Source organism: Macadamia integrifolia, chromosome 7 (assembly GCF_013358625.1).
Source record: "Macadamia integrifolia cultivar HAES 741 chromosome 7, SCU_Mint_v3, whole genome shotgun sequence".
NCBI classification, from domain to species: Eukaryota; Viridiplantae; Streptophyta; class Magnoliopsida; order Proteales; family Proteaceae; genus Macadamia; species Macadamia integrifolia.
In genome coordinates, this window is record NC_056563.1 from 32,251,277 (window position 1) to 32,272,689 (window position 21,413).

General features: G+C 37.8%; 2 protein-coding genes across 2 annotated transcripts; both read left to right on the top strand.

Annotated features, from left to right (window-relative positions):
• The first annotated feature begins 3,992 nt into the window (after positions 1–3,992).
• On the top strand, positions 3,993–10,618 carry LOC122083855. Its single transcript, XM_042651766.1, has 3 exons — positions 3,993–4,549; positions 10,038–10,096; positions 10,225–10,618. The coding sequence occupies exons 1-3, from the start codon at positions 4,462–4,464 to the stop codon at positions 10,423–10,425; spliced, it is 348 nt and encodes a 115-aa protein (XP_042507700.1). The 5' UTR covers positions 3,993–4,461; the 3' UTR covers positions 10,426–10,618.
• A 2,521-nt stretch (positions 10,619–13,139) lies between these two features.
• LOC122083511 lies at positions 13,140–15,493 on the top strand. The gene is made up of 2 exons (XM_042651348.1): positions 13,140–13,294; positions 13,676–15,493. Exon 2 carries the CDS (start codon positions 14,009–14,011, stop codon positions 15,104–15,106), a length of 1,098 nt encoding a protein of 365 aa, XP_042507282.1. The 5' UTR covers positions 13,140–13,294; positions 13,676–14,008; the 3' UTR covers positions 15,107–15,493.
• Positions 15,494–21,413: the final 5,920 nt, after the last annotated feature.

Genomic DNA, 21,413 nt, shown 5'->3' on the forward strand with positions numbered 1-21,413 from the left:
TTTTAATCTTTTTTTAAACCCATTTCAAAATGTTAGAATTTAATATATGGTTATTAATTGTTTACCATTTATCTGTCATTTCACTTCCACAACTTAAAATTTTCATTGAAAATGAGGACAAACTTGCGGAAAGTTAGAGCATTAATAAGAAATTTTATTTAGATTTTTTTTAAGCGAAAGATTCTCTACACAACTCACATAGGAAGGAGTTCCTTAACTGGCCCCACTTATTAATCCATGTGGAAGCATGACTTTATTGATCATTGGATAGAGATGATATTGTTTAATCATGGGTCATATCATAGCCTAATTTCATTTACGTCCTTCCGTATATTGGTGCACACCCACTTTGTAATCCACACATTAATGGGGTAATCTTAAATTTTTAAAAAGCTTTAATTTACCATATGACAAAATCTTTTTTGGGTTGAAATGTAACATGTGAGCAATCTTTGGCATCTTCTTTTTCATAAAATTTTGACCCACCCAATTTGATATTTGGAAAACATATGATAGAGAAAGTAATTAAGGCAAAAACTTTCTTTCACGGGTCGAGAAGAAGAATCTATTCACCACCAATGATTAGTAATCAATACCGTTTCCACTGATACCAATCAGGATTGATGGTACAAGCATTAGCATAATCGCACATGGAAGTTGATTCCAAAAAGGATTAAAGTACTAATAAATTATCAAATTCGGTATTGGATCACCACCAATGTTTCGGTTTCTTCATCATTTGGCCGATCAAGTATGGATTCTTCAAAGCATGCTCCTACATCGATATAGTCTGATTCATATACTTGATGAGCTCTCTCTACTTAATGTCTTAAGATTTTTAGTTAGATCCTCAACAGAGATCTAGAGGTACTTTGTTAGGTGTAGATAGCAAAAGGAATTCAAGATAGATCATCTCATCATATGGGAAATGGGAATAGAGTGGAGGAGGCCTCATCCTCACTGATAGACATATGAGTTTCTCTTAATTCCAAGAATATTTGTCTGAACCTTTTTCTTAGTAGAAAGAATATTTGGCCGCCCTTGAGATATATAACGATAGTAAATAGTAATGTAGTTTCCAAGGCTCTACTCTCAATCACCAATGAGAATAGCTCTCATAATAAGGTTCATTATCTACCTAAATAATTATTGGACTGAGTTTTCTCACACCCATGATCAAGGGAGAATCTTGTACTATAAAAAGATAAATATTTATAGCCATTGATGACCCTATGGTGCAAGAAATTTTTTTCCTAAGTTTAAGTAATCTATTAGTTAAGGGCTGTGCGATTGTCATTTCTTCTTATCCCCCCCTTTTTTCCCACTTTCTGTAGTTTCTTTGTGTGTTGACTAGTCAACTATATGGTTCATCGTTGATTAGTCAAATGCAAAATGAATATTATAGAGGGTACAAATATATGGTTCTAAGTATTGGTATTGGTTTGCCCATATCGGATGATCCATATCAGTTTCGCATGTTCCTTATCATGATTTACTTGATACTATAGCAACTGAATAAAGAGTATTACTATCCGATACAGATGATCCAACACTGATCCGTGTATAATCTACTTAGATAGATGAGTAGAGGCGGTTATGGATGGATTTACAATACTAATTACTAATCACTAATCACTAGAAGGCTAGCTAGGAGTAACATTTTTATCTATGGACCCACATACGGGCCTGGTTAGTGTCCCGAAGCCATACGAGTACAAGCCTGATGGGCCTGGGCTAAAAAATTCCATTCACTCTCTCTCTCTCTAGGGTTTCAAGATTCAAGATTGAATGCTGAATCGGCCAATCCAACTCGGACCACAACACTGAATCATTGGATGTTTATGGGCGGAATTCCTACTTGCCCCCCCTAATTATAACAGGCTTCTCTGGCATTGTTTGGAAGTTAAGCTTTAAAAAAAAAAAAAAAAAAAAAAAGGAAAATTACAACTCCCTTCCCTGTAGTTTGTCGAAATTATGTGTAGATCCAAGGATTTGAGCAATTTACGCCCCTCCCCTAACAATGACGGTGTGAGTGTTCTATTACTTTCATACATCAAAAGACTTGAATACCCTTTTAGTAAAGATAGTGTTGATTTGAGAAGATCATTATACTCTTTAAGACTTTATTAATAGTAGAGATTGCTCATAAAAAGGAACCGTTGGAGAAGGTGAAGTTGATGCCTATGCAAATCGCCCCAACCAAATCCAGGTGAAGAAGAAGCCATACAACTCCGGCGAGGCTCATTTTCCGATCAATTAAAACCAGCGAACCCATGTAAGCGAACACTCAACCAAAACTCTTTATTTATTATTATTATTAATTTTTTTTTTGAAAGAGTAAAATTTCTTTGTGTCTGCCTTTTCTGTCCTAGCCTGAACCAACAGTAAAGTTAGACTTCACATTTCGAAGTTCCAACTTCCAACACAGAGCCCCCAAGTGTCGCCATCCGCTGCTGCGACTGTTTATCGAGCGATTTCTTCTCCCAGATTTTGTTTTAGTGCTTTTCTCAGCCCATACCCAAACCCTACACTTAACCCAAACCCAAACCTTGCCCAAATACCCATTGATTCCATCAGAGAAAGAAACCTAAAATTCTCAGAAAGAAAATGATCCAAAACTCATCATCAAGCAAACAATATAAGCACATAATATTCCTCAAATAGATTAGTATCCAAAAATCAATGACAGACAACAAAACACAGGATACCTGTACAAAACAATGAATCCAATTGACCAATGAAGAACTAAACAATTAAAAACATTAAAACCCACAAAAGATTTTATGATTTAAGAAGGAAAGAGGTACGAATTTTACAATAATCATAGATGGAGAAGAACTTGGAAACCATTGATGCAGAGTATGGCTTGTGTCGTTTGCTGTTTGTTTAGAATTTGATTATTGATCACCAATGAAAGTAAATCTTCTTCTTGTCCTCTGATTAAAAGAATGGAGAGGTATTCCTGAGATTAAAAAAGAAGAAAAAAAGTTTCTGTTCACACATGGTAGATGCAAATTTCCTTCCAACTTCCAAAATCCTATTTAGTGTAGCAAGGAAGGAAACAGAAAGTCATACAACTTCTATGTCTCAAGAAGTTAAATCCGCCTAATGGATTCACTTACAATAAAGATAGAGAAGCTTCACTCTTAGCTCCTAATGGAAAACAAGAAAATATGGAAAAGGGAAATTTCAATGCAAAGAGAAGACATATTCTTCACCAGCAAACGCTTTAAACCCTAAATTCATCCCCAAACACAGAACATATCAAATACAGGGGAGGCGTTCATCGGTGTGAATATGAGCCTCACCAAAGTTGTATGGCTCCGCTCTTGCAAGTTAACTTCGACTGAATCACCGTTCTCTTATGTTCTCTGCTCTAGCAATTTCGTCAACTATTGCAGTCGAAGGTTGAAGATGTATTTCGTTCTAAGTTGAGGGTGTGAAAGGTTTGGTTTTAAGTAAAGTAACTTCACTTTTTTAAAAGGATATTTTTGGTATTAAAATGATGAAATCACCAACTAATAGTTTTAAATTAACAGTGACTAACGGATTTAACCTAATTGTAAGAATCTTTTAAACTATAGGAGGGGACATAAATCGTTCAAACCCTTGGACCCACACATAATTTCTACAAACTAGAGGGGAGGGGGTGTAATTTTCCCACTAAAAAATTATGATAGAGATTATGATCAACTATTTAACTTATGTGTTCATTGTGTTGTTCTCTCTCCTTAAATTCAAAATTTTATTTTCTTAATCTAAAAATCAACAGTTTTCAGACGGCTTCGAGCACCAGATCCGCCCAACCGTTCAATACGTGTTGGTCGTTGGAGAGGATCTTGACCCTTTCTATATCCTCGATCAAATCGGATTAGAAGTTGGAACTTGGAAGGTCAAATCGTATTATTTTAGCTAAAATACTTCTTTTTCTTTAAAGAAAAAAAAATATATATATTTCACAGGAAGGGGAAGGCCAACCGTCGAGGCCCAAATGCCTTCCATGAACAGAAGTGGCTGAATGACGTGTCCAACGGCTATGTATCAGTAGATGTCCACATAGTGTTTTTTTTTTCTCTCTCTCTCTAGGCTCGATTTCCACGGCACCCATCGTTCAATTCTCTTCACGCGCCTCCAATTTGCAGCTGTGCAACCCAACACAGCACGACTCATCTCTATCTTCATTATTGATAGACATAAATGGGAGACAAGAGCAAGAGATGAATGAAGATATTAAAAATCCCGACATGGGTTTCGTAGGTCTCTGCTTATCTCCACGGATTTGGTGGGGAGAGAGAGACTCCTCTTTCTGGGCTCCGGGACTCTTAATTTGCTGAGTTACTTAAAGGGGCGGTCGAGAGCTCTCAGTGCGAGTTCAAAGTTATCTGTAGAAATTGCCATTTTCGAGTTATTGGGGGTTCCAACTTCTAAGGATAATTTGGTTTTGTTTTCTATATTAACACTATGAAGATTCTTCGGATCTTAGTAGCTTCGGTGGTGGCTGGAGCAACTTTGGTGTTTCTTGCCCTCAGCAGCACCTCCACCTTCCCTGGTAATCCTTTCTCTCTGTTTTCTTTACATTTTGTTCTCTGTAAGTTTTACTAATAGTCTATATATTAGTTTTTTTTTACTTTCCCTAAGGTTTTTTTTTTGATAGGTAACTTAAATGTATTAAGGAAAAATAAAAATTTAAAAATACAAATTGAGGCAACCCCTACAACCTTCTTTGGGAAGACTAAAAGAAAGGTTGAGAGGTCCCTAGATCAAACCGGACAAGCCCTGTAACACAATTCATGTAAAAAGAAAAGCTACAACAATTAGGAAAAAATGCTATGAAAGAGTTAAGAAGCCCAATCACGAGAGCGAAGAAAGTACGGGGCACTTTTCATGCGATGGCTCTTCTGTAGAAAGCAGTGCCACCGTCCTCATTCGACTCTGGTGCTTCCTCTGAAAAATCCAAATGTATACCTTCTATATTATCAGCTTGAGGGGTCACCTCCACACTATGGTTTAACTCAACTTGGTCTATCACCTTCTCACTATGATTCAACTCTGTCTCTTCCTCTGAAGAAATAATGGAATTTACAAGATTCTCAACTCCCTTGAAATAAGTCGCATTTGTTACATATTTGGGAGTCAAATCTTCAATCAATCTGCCACGTTCCTCTCCATCTGCCACGTCACCATTGTATCTTTTAGGAATATTCTCCACCAGATTTTTTGAGGAAGGCAAAACCGTGGTCAAATGATTAGTATAAGAGATTTCCTTGGCTGAGTCACCCCCCTTTTGCTTAACAAAGGATGTTGACTTTGCCACCTCATCATCCACCCGGCCTTCAATGTCAAGGGAATCCTGGATAAGGTTCAAATTGGAGATAATATCTCGCTTGGTGTGTTCCACGACCTCAGACACTTCTTCATTGTTTAAGAGAATCCCCTAAGGTTCTTTTAACTTTGTTGATATATTTCCATTTTTTCGATTTGTAGTTTTTGAACTTCACATTGGTCTGAAATGTAGAGGGGTTTCATGTTTGATGTTGTTCTTAAGCTGTGGTTTAGGTGATGCTTGGATGTGGGGAGTTACTTCCCCGATGGATCGTTTAATTTTGTTGATCTGTAGTTGTTGAACTTCAACTTAGACTGAAATCTAGAGGGCATTCGTGCTAGATACTATTCTTAAGATGTGATTTAGGTCTACAAAAAAAAAAAAGATGTGGTTTAGGAGATGCTTAGATATTTGTGAACTGCCCAGGAAGAATTGCTCTGGTAAAATGATATGAAATTGTGTGATTTGATATTCTAATCTTGGGGCTTTTTCCCTAATCGCTTGGCCATTAAGGGATTGTGTAAGAGTATAAGTGGACACCTATACAACAACAATAACTCAGGCTTATCCCAACTTAATGGGGTCGGCTACATAAATCTTGTCAAAGACGAGGAAAGGAAGAGTAGAAGGGAAAGGAAAAAAAAGGGGGAGGGGGAAGGACACAAACACAAAAAATGAGCTTTAAAGGAATAAGTCAGTCACACAATACCCCAGATGCACCTCTCCACTTTATCCATCTTTTCTTTACTCATGATTGACCTTAGATACTGAAAATGGTCACTTTTGTTGTACCTCTCTCTCCTTAATATTCACTACATAGTTACTCATCGTAGTATGACTAAAGTTACGCATCATATACTCCGTATTCGTTCTACTTATCTTAAAACCTCTAGATTCCCAAGTTGATCTCCACAGTTCCAACTTGGTGTTAATCCAGCTTTTGTCTCATCAACTAGAACAATATCGTCAGCAAAGACCATACACCACGGAACCCCATCTTAGGATATTCCTGGTTAAATCATACATGATAAGTGCAAACAAATAAAAGCTTAAAGGTGATCCCAAATTGAAATTGAGAGGGGTGAATCAGGGTCTACAAAAATTCTCTTCAATTTTTGTATCCCAAACTCCCCTTTTATGTTCCCCTACTTTTTTGCACTATTGGCTCTCATTGATAGCACTACTCAATCACACCGTTGCCAGATTTGATGTAAACAAGGCTTGCCAAAAGCTGACATGCATACACAGATTACTATTGATATCCACGGCCTCTCACCTACACTGACAGTCATGCTCCTTGCACCATCCTCACTTCTGGCATTGGCTATCAACATACACATAAACATTCACTTTGTATGCACTCCACCTTGCAACCACTAAGTGGTCAGGTCTACCGAAGTGTGTACACCTACTCTACAAGCATCCACAAGACTTCTACTGATCACATGTACACAAACAATCTACAAGGACCACAATACAAGATATACGTGCTTTGGAAAGCTGCCTACGTGCACGGAGTAATGCCCAAATATGGGTCAGCATCTACTCACTATTGGTCTTCTACTGCGGCACACAATTCAGGTCCTACACTTGCTTCAACCCCTGATATTCAAAGGCAAGGGTAATTATCCCAATGATGTTTCAATCAATGCTACAACTCAAGACACTTAGCTTGCTTCAACCAATGCTATGGCAACGGCAATAGTGTTACCCTTAATTTTCACAGTCAATACTGTGAAGATGTATTAATACTCCTTTTGTTCAGTTATCAACTGAAAACCCAACAACAGATGGGCTTATCTTAGTGCCCTACGATGAAACCCATCTAGTCTAGGCCTTTGGTACTTATACAACCTAGGACTAGAATACAAACAGATACACAACCTTTACCTTTGACACATGGCCATCCAGACCAAACAAAGGCAGTGGACAATTTGCATCCTCTGCTGGAAAATCCTGTAATTTTACATCTAGGAAATGTCTAGGGGACCCCAGTGTAACCCATCAATGGACCCCACTTTGAATGAACTTCATGGACTAGAAAGTTCCTGAAAACAAGGCAATGAAATTGGGGGATACGATCTGGTGGAAGTTCATTAGGGGAGGGGGTCCCTCTAGATATCTGATGATCCTGGCCACTCCTAACATTGCTCATGTCTAAATGAACCAATCAGTGGTAACAACTCTTGTCCTACAAAGGGACACTTTGTAACAAAAAGGGCATTGGAGGAGCGTTTTTAGCAACCAGTAATCCATTTATTGAGCAAACCACCCTTTTCTAGGGCATGACACATTTCCAGTTGGGTAAATAAACTTCAGTATAGTATCCAAACTCCATGAATAGATTGCTTCTGTACGATGTTTATCATCCAAAATTCATGACTTCAGTTAAGTTTTGGTCTGGTTCTGGACTTTGTATCAGTTTGAACAATTAACTCATACATTGTTATAATCTTGACAGGGCTGAATGGATGATGGTTTCTATAGTCTTGGGCATTGTCACACTGTCCTTCAGAATCATTTCCTGTTCGTTTTGCTTATATCTTCCTGATTGTTGGCTTTTGCTGTCTGGAAACTTCAGTGCAAAGATTTTGGGGAGATGCTTAAAAGCATGCATTAATGTGTTTTGACCAACAAACTATAAGCATGTTCTGTTTTTGTGTATTCAGTGGATTATATAAGTGAAGTCCTCTCTCTCCCCACAGGGGTTTGGTTTGTGGTGGGTTTAATAATCTTTTGTTATTTCTATGGGCAAGGGGAAGTTAGGGATCTTTATCTGTGAGAGTGTTTAACTGCTTTGAGTCTACCTAGGTCTTGTTTAGAGAGGGGTGAGTGAGTATACTTTCTTTTGGTTTCATTCAGTCCTGCTGTTAAACCTACTGCTGTACTAAGGGTGTTAATTGGTTCGGTTCCTGTTCGGTCCAAGGTATGAAAGGTAGAAACTAGGCCTGAACTGTTCATTTTCAGCATCCCAAGTCAAAACCAATTAATAAACAGTTCCAGTTAAAAGAGTTTTATCAGTTTCAGTTTTGTTGTTGATTCAGGAATGAACCTATTTTTGCTGGGCTTGAACCTTGTCATCTAAGCTTAAATCGTGACTTAATTAATAAAAACATATTAAATTAATTTACATGATGGGCATATCCACTGCAAAATACTAGAAAGTGTACATAGATTGCTAGCACTAACTGATTTTCTTAATCAGTTTGGTATGCGATTGGGTCAGTAGCATACCGGTTCTCAATTGGTTTTAATCGATTCAAAACCAATGATTTATCAGTTCAGAACCGAATTTTTTAATACGGTTTTAATTTTTAAAACCAAAATTAACCAATTAGTAAACAATTTATTGGTTCTGGTTTAAATGATTCGGTTTCAGTTTGCAATTGACACCATTATGCTGTACTGTTGTAGAGCATGCTTCTCATGGGGAAAGAAAAGAGTGACAAAGGTTTACATCTTTGATTGCTATTGTGTACCAAATAATGCATTATAATAAGAAAGATCCAAGATCCATGGTTTTGCGAGGGGTTTATTGCTTTTACTAATTACCTTAACTCTCCATGGCTCTCCATGGCACTCCATGTTGCCTGGTTTGTTTATTCGTTTATTCATCCCCGATTCCTTTCCTGTGAATCCTGTAATTGTCAAATCCTCTGGATCCAATGTAACCACCAGACAGACAGATTTTTCTCGAATTGAGTGTTTGTCTTAGTTTTTCTACAGCTAGTCAGCCAAGTAAAATTTTAGATGTTCAAGTCTTCCTTGTATTTGTTCTAGATTATTTTACTATTTTTTCAGTATGTGTTTTCAGTAGGAGATGGCATGCTAGACACAGCGGAGTGTTGAAATCTATGCTTTGATTCATTTTGATACTTTGTTTGCCAGGTATTAGGTATTAGTTCATGGTTAATACCAGTCTGGATTAATGTTAAACTCTTGCCTTTTAAGTTGTTTTAGATTTATATTCCTTTGATTCATAATGTTGTCTACATTGATTTTATTTGCTAGAGTTATTCTCGTCAAATTTCTGAAATATTGCCATGCTCAATTAGATTTCATGTACTGGAAATGCTTTAGACAGTTCATAAAGATTTGACTCTTTTTTATTAGGCTCTTTGTTTTCCCTTGTTTGAGCGTGACAATGGCAGTTTCCTTTCACTTGAATCTTTATGGGCCTTAGACCTAACAGCAACTTGGCAACTTATCCAAATATATGATCATTCCTTCACTCAATCCATGTCTCTCAGTTGTCTTATCTCTTTTCCACATTCTCTATAACATGTCGAACATTCAAGAACCTCAAGATCGTTAGCTACTTATTTTTTTTATTATTAGTTGGAATACTATTCAAATCAGATAATTATTTTCCCAATCATCCAAATTCGGATCCGAACACTCTTTGACCATATACGAATACAAATCAAACTTGGACATCCTCTATGTGCTTAGGCGCATGCTATAACTAGCGCTTAGGCGCAACAGTGATCGTAGACCTGACTTGGAACCAGGTTCGTGTTGATGCATAGAGGAGTCACGTTTTTCCAGTTTTATGTTACTATGGGAATAAGCCACCTGAACATGGCTGCAGGCTGTAGCAGTCATATTGATGAATATTTTGCAGTTAATAAAATTACGTGTCTCACATTTGTATGTTTTCTTTCATCTACTCGCTTGAATACTGAAAGTGTACTCTCCTTGATTTGAAAACTAGATGTGATATTTGCCAGCCACCAGGATATAGGAATTGTGACTCCAAGCCGGAAGCTGAAGGTACAGATGCTGTTCCAACCTTCCAATCTATGCCTTTTGCTCTTGTTTTTCCTTTGAGCAAATCACTACATTGGGCTTCTGGCTGTTTATTTATTTATTTTAAAATCATCTTTCTACCATTTTTGCAGGATAATTACCATAATATGCACCCTGAAAATATGAAAAGAAATGTGGGAAACGTGAACCTGGAGGATTACCGACCCCTCGATCCAGCTCCGAGTTCAAGGTCTACCATAAAAGCCGGACCAATTGAGCATGGCACTCCTCTAAATCCTTACATTCCCAAGCCAGGGCCTCCGAGTAACCCTGGGTTTACCGAATCTCCTTAGTTCCTAAATCTGCAAGTTCTAGCTGTAGTATCTATGCTACACTAAATAATGCAACAACTTGATCTCATAGATGAAGTTTGTTTTCTTGTAACAAAGTTTATACAGCTAGTGTTTGTATTTAAGTTCATCCCTACGCAAAGTTTCCTGTAACATGTTCATCTTGTCTTGATAATTTAGTGCCTTTTGGTTGCCAGTATGGGATCCCTTGATGCAATTGGTATCTCTAATCTTTCAGCCAGGGTTTGAGTTCTTATACTAGACATCATTTGGCATTTTTATTATTGGGGTCAAGACCAAATTACTAATTTTCAGCTTCTATGAACATGAGACACTAACAGTGATTTCACTTACACTAACCCCCCCCCCCAACACAAAACACCCACCCAACTACCCAAGTGGGCTGCAACCATAGAGCAATTGTGTGATTCAGGGCTTGCGTCTGAGTTCACAAATACCTTCCTACCGTAGGGTGGATCGTCTGATCAATTTAAAGCTGACCTTCTTAAGGTTTACAAGGAAGTGGACAAAGCAACTGTGGCTGTATTGTGGTTCTCATAAATATTGAAGCTGGAATTCTCTCCTTGAATGCCTCATACTCATCTGTTCCAGAGAACATGGTTGAAAAGCACATAACAGACTGAGGTTTGCAGAGAGGTTACCGTCTCTGCTAGTTGGCCAGCAAGGCATATTATAGGTACACACTATAACAGAGAGGACAAACAGAATCTTTTGTTTTACCCTCATAAGGTTAGTGTTGATATTTAGATGTATAGTATATGGAGCATAGCAATGTTGAGCAAGAGTACAGAGTACACAAGATAAAAAGGAAGATCTTCTTGTAATCAAAGTTGATGAAAAAGAAATTGTGTACCTTTACTTTTTTACCCTTTTAGGCTTTGTAGTTCTTGGAGTAGATGCAAAGAAGCATTCAAGTTGATCCTATGTGTATCCTATGTGGCAATGAGATGGAGACTATCGAGCACCTCTTCTTTGTTTGTACCATCTCTTCTTCCATTTGGAAAAGGATCCTTGCCAAATGCTGACCAGACAACAGGAGAATTCTTCCCTTCGAAATGGAGTGGATTTGGGTGGACATAACTTTTCAAGGAAAGTCTATCTGTTATATTGTAGGAAGATTGGTCTTCTGCGCTACAATAAACTAGATCTAGATGGAAAGAGATCAGCGGAAATGGACCTCCAACTCCCGCACGCTTGAGAAGATTTGGGGCTCCATTTTCTTTGATGTCAAAGCAAAAATCTGTCGGAATTCTACCACTTTAGTCACTTCCCTAAAAATTGTCATATTGTAAACTCCTAGGAACTCCCTAGCTCCATCATCAGGAATAGTAATTCCCTATGAGTCTCTTCTAATTTCTCCCCCTCCCATTTATAGGGCTTCTAATTTTTCTTTCTTCACTTGGTAATGAATTATTTATTCACCCAAAAAAAAATTCTTGGAGTAGATTATGTGTTTTATAATGCATTTTGAAACGAGATTCTTCTCTCATTTCTCACTTCAGAATGTGTTCTAGTCTGATAATCTATTCCAAGAATGTATAATAAACACACTTTAGTGTAATACATTCCTTTTTTAGAACAAGGAGGTTTAGGGCAAAGTCTCTACCAAACTAGGAGGTTTAGGGTAGGACCATTACCTGACCCTATCTTGCATATATTATCAAACATATATTTTATGACAAACTCAACAACTATTCATGTAACCATCACACGTGAGTAATGAATCATGTTTGCTCAACTCATTGAGTCATGAACAACAAGTGCAAACATAAGATGCAGACGAATACCCTCCAGGTTTCATTAGTTGTTTCTATAGGCTCCATCTAGTTGCAAGTAATCTCTAATGAGTTGGACACCCAACGAAACTAAGGGCCCGTTTGATGACGTTTCTGCCATTTCTGTTTCAAGAAACAACAAAAACATAAATTTCTGTTTCTAGAAACAGAAACGGAATTGAAGGTGTTTGATAAGTCATATTTTTATAAGTCGATGGTAACCAGTGAAAGAATTGCCACAAGTCGTTTCCAGAAACGGCGAAACAAATTGAACTTGTTTCACCCTGGTCGTTTCTTGAACAAAAATAAGTAAAAATTTATATTTCTATTTTTAAAAATAAGTGAAACGAAACAGTTTTATCAAACGCTTTTTGCTCTGTTTCTGCTGTTTCTGAAAACAGAAACGGCAGAAACGCGTTTTTTGAAACGTTATCAAACGGACCCTAAATCATAAACACAATTTTAGATCCTTCCAATCATCATATGCTTGATTGGACGCCCAATGCATTGGAAAGAAGTGTTTTTCTAAAGGGAAAGGAAGTGAAATTGATTTAAAGCAATGCCAATGCTACAATCTCATCACTCTTGTGTTAATATCTTGGCCAATTGTGTCCACAAAAAATCCTCTTTCGTCAACCTTCTTCTTCCCTTTGTGGCGGCAAGGCCGGAAGTATACACTTGTCAGCATCACAAACTCTCAAGAGACAATAATAAGAAGATAAAAAGGTCAAAGTCAACAAAACTTACCTTCAATATGACACGTGTCTTTTACCAAGCCTTCTGAAGCTTCGAAAAAACCTGGGATATTCTCCTCCCACAGTGTAAACCTCTCCGTACGGTTGGATCGAATAAGTGCACAAAAATTGTTCCAATCCGACCGTAGTCTCGGTTTGTATGGCGGGAACCTTACCCACGCGAAAAGGACTCAATAAACCCTCTCTCGGTCTTTCTTCCAGACGCGAAACAGGCAATAACGAAAGCTAAAGATGAGCAGCGATCGAAGCGCAGGGGAGGAACTCCTTCGCGATCGGATGCAATAATACAAACCCGCTACCCTCCATTAAAAGCTAAACCAGGTTGATCCTAATCTACCCAGTTCATCCTTTATTTTGATTTCTTTATCGTCTTGATTTATTCGGTTCTTCAAATTTTTATCTGTTTTTGGAAAGGTTTCCGTAATTGCGTGTGAAACCAAAATTACTGTATTTTCAATCTTGGATTTTTATCCCCAGTTTTCCCTTTTCTTTGGTTCTTTATTCAATTCATATGGTGAATTCAGGAAAAATGGGAGAAATTTTTCTTTTGTTAGTGTAGAATTTGTAGTTTTGTACTATTCACTGTTTGAAAATTTTATTTTCTCTTTATTGGGATAAATTATACCGTTGGTCCATGGAACTCACTGGAACACGTAATTTGATCTCAGTTATTTTGTGGGTTTTGCTGATTTTTCTTTTCAGATTTCAGTTACGGAGCTAAAAACCGGGAGCATTGTTCATGCCACGCTTCGATTTTGTAGGACCAGATACTGTGAATTAGGGTTTGGGTATCGGACTGGAAAGGGTGCTTTCTCTAATTGAGACACTGCGATCTTAGTTACTTTGAGGGTTTTGTTGATTTTTCTTTTCAGAATTCAGTTACCGAGCTAAAAACCGGGAGCACTGTTCCTTCCACGCCGCAATTTTGTAGGATCAGATACTGTGAATTAGGGTTTGGGTATCGGACTGGAAAGGGTGTTTTCTCTCACTTGGGTTCCGTTGGAGATATCTGGGTTTCTTGCAGTCCCCTTTTTAATGATCGTTTGGAACTCAGAAATTGAAATGCCGTCCTGTCGGCATTCCTCCCGAATTGACACTTTAGAACTGAAAGCTCAGATCATCAAGAAGCTTGGACATGAGAAAGCAGAGAAATACTTCAGTCTCCTGAACCGATTACTTAACCTCAGGCTTAGCAAATCTGAGTTTGATAAGCTCTGCATTACTACTATTGGGAGGAAGAATCTTTATCTTCACAACCGGCTTATTGGCGCCATTGTCAAGAACGCTTGTGTTGCCAAGACTCCCCCATCCAGAGGGAGCAGAATAGAAGGCTCTCTTAGTGTTAAAAGTTCCAATGGTTATCAAAGGAGTAGTGTTGACATGGCCTCTGGAGATGCATTCTCTCCATCCCCCGGCAAGGGGAAGTCTTCGAATCATCGAGACCTCAAGTTTAGAGACCGCGCAAGTCCACTTGGGCCCCTTGGTAAGGTCCCGAGTTTCATGTCTGATGAATCAACCCCTGGGACTCAAGGGCAACAAAGTGCTACAGAACTGTTTTCTCTCAGTGGCAGACCTCCAGCTGAAGTTGTCTCTGTGGAAGATGGGGAAGAAGTTGAACAGGTGGCTGGCAGTCCAAGCATTCAAAGTAGAAGCCCAGTCAGAGCTCCTCTAGGCATACCAATGAATATGGGTGGGGCACGCAAAACTCTCCGTAATGGATTACTATCTACTTTTCATCCTGAGACTTGTAGTACCAGCACTGAGCTACCTGATACCAGTTCTTTAAGGAACCGGTTGGAGCGGAAGATGGAAATGGAAGGCATTGGCATCTCTCTGGACTGTGTTAATCTATTGAATAGCGGATTGGATGCGTTTCTAAAGAGGTTGATCAAGCCATGTATGAATTTAGCTGGATCAAGGGCTGGACATAAATACATGAAGCAAATAAATGGCCAAAATATACCTGGTTTGAACGGTGTCTTGCCTGATAGATTCATGCCAAGACCACCTCCTCAGTCAACATCTGTATCTTTGTTGGATTTTCGGGTTGCAATGGAGTTGAATACCCAGCTACTTGGGGAAAATTGGCCCATACATCTTGAGAGAGTTTGCTTGCGTGCATCAGAGGAATGAACAGGAACAAATTAATCAGCAAATACATAGTATCAAAAGGGACCATGAGTTTGAGTTCATGATGAAGTGAAAATACAATGTTGCAAGTTTAGAATTTTCTAGCATGAATGTATGTATACCTTTTGTATGCAATTTCCACCACTGCAGGAGGAAATAAATTGTGAATGCTATGAAATAATGAAAGGTATTGGAAGAGATTGAGTTGTTCACATGTAGGTAACACCATTTATGGTCCTGAGAATGGGGCATGTTTACACAGTATAAAGTAAGCTACCAGGTGCTTCTAAGAAATTCTCTATTCCCAAGGTTCAATTTGTTTTTCAATGATGAGGATTATTTGTTCATTGTATTACATTCTGCCTGTAAATAAAGATTTATTTGTCTTCATACTGGCTTCAACTTGTTTGTTCAGAACTTTATCAATCTGAACTACTTATGTGGAACAACATGGAAGTTCATACATAATTTTGTCGGACTCTACTATGTGTAGTTTCAATACTATATCGAAGGTTTCTAGTCAAGTAAATGTTAAATATGTAGCACCGATCACAGGTGAAGCAACAAAAAAAGCTGGTCCCAGTTTAGCTGAGATAGCTAAGAAATAAAGAAGTAAATGTGTTGCCAGTGAAGGTACTGGGATAATTAGAATATCATAGGTTGTAAATCATAATCTGGTTCACATATGGCCCAACTGTCCTTAATTTCATGTAGCTTATTCTTTAATTTGTAGATTAGTAGGGACTGAAATTTGAACAATGGATTTTACAGTTAAAAAATTGTTCAAATTGAGGATTGAACAATTGGTCTCTTTTGGTCTTTATTCTGGTTCAGGATGACAACCAGAATAGTAGCATATGTGGTGCCCATGTAGTGGTTTAGACACACCATTCTGTGGGGACTGTGGTGTGTGCTTGATGCCATGAATTCTGCTTGTAAGCAGTTATTCCCTTTTTAAGAATATGGTCTAGGGCCCTAGTTCATGTTCTCTGATTTCAATCACAAAAGAAGGTTAAGGTTGGAAAAAACAGGTGGTCTGAGGCACCAATTTTTCCTATTGAATCTCATACCTCCTGAATTCTTTAGTATGTAGGTGACCCCAAAACTATCAAACTCAAACATCAAAGAACTTCAAAATCTAGTCAAGCACCAGTCCCGTGAGATGGGGTTGAAATTTCGACCTCATCTCTCTGGGTTTCACTGGCCTCCTTATACCTGCAGAAGCTCAAATTAGTCTCCAATTTCAAATTTTGGCGACATCATCATCTCAAGGACAAGGACCACACTACATTCAAGTCAAAGGACTGCCATTGTTGAAGATCTACACACATTCAAGTTGAATGGGTAAACCACATTCTCCCAATTTTTATTTTTTATTTTTTGCAAAAAATAAGATAAATACCTCTTTTTTGTTGTTGGATTTTTTATATATCAGTCTTCGAAGGGTGATACAGAACAGTTTGATGGTTACTGCCAAACAAGGGTGCAACTCTAAAACACCGCTATGTGTGTCTTTTTTTTTTTTTTTTTGCAAAGTCAAGTTTTAAATATGTTTATTAACATTAAAACAAGCTTCCCACCAAGTAAGATGCATGAATGACATCTTTGTTTTATAAAATTCGCTTGAGCAAGCCCAACGCAGCCCTCCAACTTTTCCTCTTTTTATTAGCAGGTTGCTTCGTGGTTTCTTACCTTGGATTGGGTTTTGCCCACCAACATTGAGTTAGGTTAGGCATTTAAGGTTAAAATAATTCCTCTTCCAAATCCTGTTTCATAGAAGTGAAAACTTCCTCCTTGAACTCAACCTGCCCAGGACTCGGTCAAATCGATCTCATGGTGAAACCCTACCTTGGAGGAACTGTAACAAAAATATTCTTCCTCTCAAAATGAATTCTTCTATTTGTTTATTGTAACATCCCTTTGTCTGTTTTCATTGCATACTCTTTTCTTTCCACAGCATTAAAGGTATCCACTTCTGTCCAAGGTTTTTGTCCCATTTTTGTTTGAATGAGTTTTTCTATATTTTTATTCTGACACCCCTTCTGATTTCATTGCATACTCTTTTGTTTCCACAACATTAAGGTATGCGCTTCTGTCCAAGATTTTTGTTTCATTCTTGTTCCATTTGCATTTGCTCTTATTTTGTTGTAGCTATTAGCAAGATATTGGAAGGGAAAGTTTGGATGCTTAAACTTAGATATCTTAACCTCTTTCAGCATTTCATTTGACCTACTTCAGTCTGCAGAGTGTGATCCATAATGTTTGGGTGTGTTTGTCAATTATCTTCCCTTTTATTTTTGTCTTTGTTCAATGTGAAATCTACTAGCGAGATTTTGTAAGGTTAGGAAAATAAAAAGCTTCAATGTGAATTATTTATTATATTGCTTTTTATTTGAAGATGTTTAATTAGCTCCTTTATATTTGTTTTCTTTTTTTATTCCATGGATGTGAATTCAATTTTCTTTTTCAAGGGGAATACTCCAATTACAGTCTGAAATTTACATAATTTTTTACTCAAAATTATTTGCTATATTACTTATTTCCTTGTTTCTTTGAATTGGTTGAAATGGAAATATGATACTTATCAAAATTATTTTGACATAGATATGCCTAGAAATACTGTAAGCCACCAAAAATTCTGTACACACAAGGAAAATTTGGGTGAGGTTCTTTGAGGTAGCAATATTGGAAACTTTTTGCCTATACTGCGAGTTTTTATCCATTTTCTCCGGTTTATTTTAATCATTCTAGGAGGTTAGTTTTTCACTACAGAGCTGGTAACAAGAAAAGAAGCTTCATCGTTTTACTTCACGCCTTAGCACTTTTTCACTCCCCATTTTCAAATTAAGATGAAGAGTTGAAAGTAGCTTATCAAGTTTTTTTTTTTTATATAATTAGGGGAGGAAGTAGGTAACAGCCAGGATGCTCGAACTTGAGACCTCCTGGTGAGCATGGGATTTTTGCACACCACAGCTCACCAACTACGCTAAGTAGTTGTTGTTAAGTAGCTTATCAAGTTGAAGCTGGATTTGCAAAGAATTCCTAGGGAAAATCAATAATGTGTAACAGGTGAAGATGCCTATTTACTAGCTTTGAAGTTGGCGATTTTGTTTGTATGGTGATGACATACTCATTCAGTTATAGTTCTTTTTAATATGATGTTGTATTTTTTCTAACCCCTTGGGATATCGGCATATTGTGTTGTTTAGCCCAGTTAAAATGATATTGTTCCCTATTTTACTTGGTTGGGATCTACTTGAAGGGCCTGCAGGATTCATCCAACATTGTTTTTTGCTGTGGTAAGAGGAAACATGCTCAGGTAAGTTGCACCCTTTTGCTTTTTACATGTGTGGTGTTGCTGTATCTATTTTGGTTCATCTATTAACCTGATGGTGCAGTGAAAAAAGTGAAATATTTTATCACTAGCCATCTGAGAATCAGATGCATGTATGAGAATTATAGTGAGACTGTGGTAAGAGGAAACATGCTCAGGTAAGTTGCACCCTTTTGCTTTTTACATGTGTAGTGTTGGTGTATCTATTTTGGTTCATCTATTAACCTGATGGTGCAGTGAAAAAAGTGAAATATTTTCACTAGCCATCTGAGAATCAGATGCATGTATGAGAATTATAGTGAGACTGATTCTTTGAATCAGATAGACAGGACTATGCTGCCTGTATTGCCCTCATCGCCATCCAGGTCATGGGACCAACATCTTTCCCATGTAGTCAGGGTTTTAGTTCATGGTGTCTGTCACTGCCAATACCGAGATGTATCAGACCGTATCAGCTGGAAAAAAAAAAAAAGGATCATGTTTTGACCGATACCAAGATATGAATCACTGAATCGGGATCGTATCGGTATCCGTCATAACAGATACCAATACCTTAATTCATGCTTGTAGTGGTATCTATGATCTATAATTACAGCAAACTTTGTTGATAAATATTTTCTTTGTTGTCGTGTTTTATTGTTTGTTAAATCTAGTAGTCAACCCCTTCTATATAATGGTGACAAAACACAGCCCGGCCTTCCAACACCTCCCCACCACCACACCCACTCCCCAACCCAAAGAAAAAAGGAAAAAAATCCATTTATTGGCAGGATGCTTCAGAGTCTCCAATCCTTGGATTGGATTTTGCAAACCAACATAGAGCTGGGTTGGGCATGGATTGAGTGACAAGGCTTGTTGGGTTGTGATAGATTGAAGGTTCAAATAGTTTCTTTCCCATTTCAGTTTCATAAAAATGAAACCTCCCTCCTTGTTGAACTCCACCTTTGAAGACTCGATCAAATCAATCTCATCGATAAACCCTACCTTGGAGAAGCTGTAAACAAAATTCAATTTCAAATAATTAGATTTTCTGTTCGTTGATTCTAATTTAACATCTCTTGTCTGTTTTCGTTGCAGACTTTTATTCTCTACAGCACTAAAGGTATGCACCCCTGCTGAAGATGTTTGCCTTGGATTTATGATGTCTATTAGCAAGATATTGAAGGGAAAGGTTGAATGCTTCAAAATAGATATCTTAACCTCTTTTAGCATTTCGATTTTTCTGATTCCTTGTGCATATATGTTTTCTGAAATGATTGGGTGGGTTTATCAATCATTTTCCCTGTTTCTTCTTCTTTTTTTTTCCCTTCTTCAGTCGGGGTGAACTTTAGGGCTGGCAACGGTTATCAGTTTACCTGCCTTACCTAATCCTAATTTGGAGGGAAGGGTACTGATTTCTTCCCCTTTAGAAAATGGGGAAGGAATGGGTTAGGGGTTCTCACCCTCTCCATTGCCTGCCTTAGTTAGGGGCAAATTGGTAATTCATTTAGATGATATAAAATGACTATAAATTAAGCTATTCTTCATTCCACAGGCCCACAGCCCTCATTTACCCAAGTTTCATAATCAATAGCCCATAAGCCAGAATGAACATCCGATTCAAAATCCCATTCCCCAACTCCAACATCTGTAATAGGACCCTAGTTTACCACTGATGATCTTTCTTTTACCTGCCTTATCTCTTTACCTAACAGGTAATGGGAATTTTTCCTTCAATTTCATGGATGAGAACTCAATTTTTGGTGAGATTGTATTTCCAACATGGCTGAATATTTCAGTGTATATAATCCACTCCATCCGACTCCTTTGTACACAACCAGCTAGGATAGCTGTAGATTTATTTTCTTGTCAGCTTGAGTTATTTCATATGGAAACATGTGAGGCACCTGTAGAAGGTTATTTGCATCAGGGCTGCTAACCAAAAAAAAAAAGCCTCACTGTTTGAATTGCCAGCTTCAAATTGATAATAAATCAGCAGAGAATTTTAAGGAAAACCAGTGAGTAGGAGTGAACATGCCTTCGGGTTACCAACAAAATTGTCAATTCTGCTTGTATGGTCATGGCATACTCATTTAGCTTCAGTTCTTGTTGAAAATAATTTCATACTTCTATTTAACCCCTTTGAACATTAGTTTGTTAAGTAATATCAGAATGATGAGTTTATGGTTCCCTATTTTATATCACTGACATCTACTTGATGGGCCTACTGGATTCGGAGAATAACAACATTGGGGGTAAGTTGCACTCAGTTGGTGGTTCTATTTCCTGCTGGTGCATTAGAAAGTGAATTTTTTTTTTAAATAACCATCCGATCATCCGTCATGTATTATAAGAATGTTGACACTGATTCCGCCTTTAATTGGCTTTTGAGTTTGTCCCAATCAGGTGCTTGCTTTCATGATTTTCACTTCACAGTCAATTCAAAATCTATGCAGGTACATGTGCTTATCTTCTTACATTTTTTTCTTACTGCATTTTCCACTTGTCTATGTTTGCTATCTGGAAGGTTACACTGCTCTGTAACTCCTGCATTATATGTACTATCTATTGCATGTTTGAACTTTTATTCTTTTTGGTCTCTGAAGGATAGCAGGTTTCTTTAATTTTGTTATTCTGGTCCTTCTGGACGATAATTTTAGTGGAACATTTTTAAGGCATTTTCTCCTGTTAGTTGTAAACTAAAGGTACTACTGTTCATGTACAATGGAGGTAGTTTTCGTGGAACAAAACCCTCGATCGTTCGTGTTTCCTACTCGCAGACCCTGGAGTTGACAGGGCATGGGCCTATATTATCAAGCGTCCAAGGGCTCTCCCTGGCAAAAGAAAGAACCAGCATAGGCACACAGCAGGAACTATTCCAAATGTAGAGTTGCAGGAGCTGTGGAACTATAAAAAAGCCTGCTTGACGTTGCATATTCGAACTCATTAAAGCCCGATTCGCATCATTATGCTCGATAAAAGGAATGAGGGAAGTCC

Bases quoted from the DNA above. Each gene is read 5' to 3' on its own strand.
- LOC122083855 (XM_042651766.1), top strand. From the start codon at position 4,462: ATGAAGATTCTTCGGATCTTAGTAGCTTCGGTGGTGGCTGGAGCAACT. The intron at 4,550-10,037 runs GTAATCCTTTCT...TTTGAAAACTAG, and splicing joins CAGCACCTCCACCTTCCCTG to ATGTGATATTTGCCAGCCAC. The intron at 10,097-10,224 runs GTACAGATGCTG...CCATTTTTGCAG, and splicing joins CTCCAAGCCGGAAGCTGAAG to GATAATTACCATAATATGCA.
- LOC122083511 (XM_042651348.1), top strand. From the start codon at position 14,009: ATGATCGTTTGGAACTCAGAAATTGAAATGCCGTCCTGTCGGCATTCC.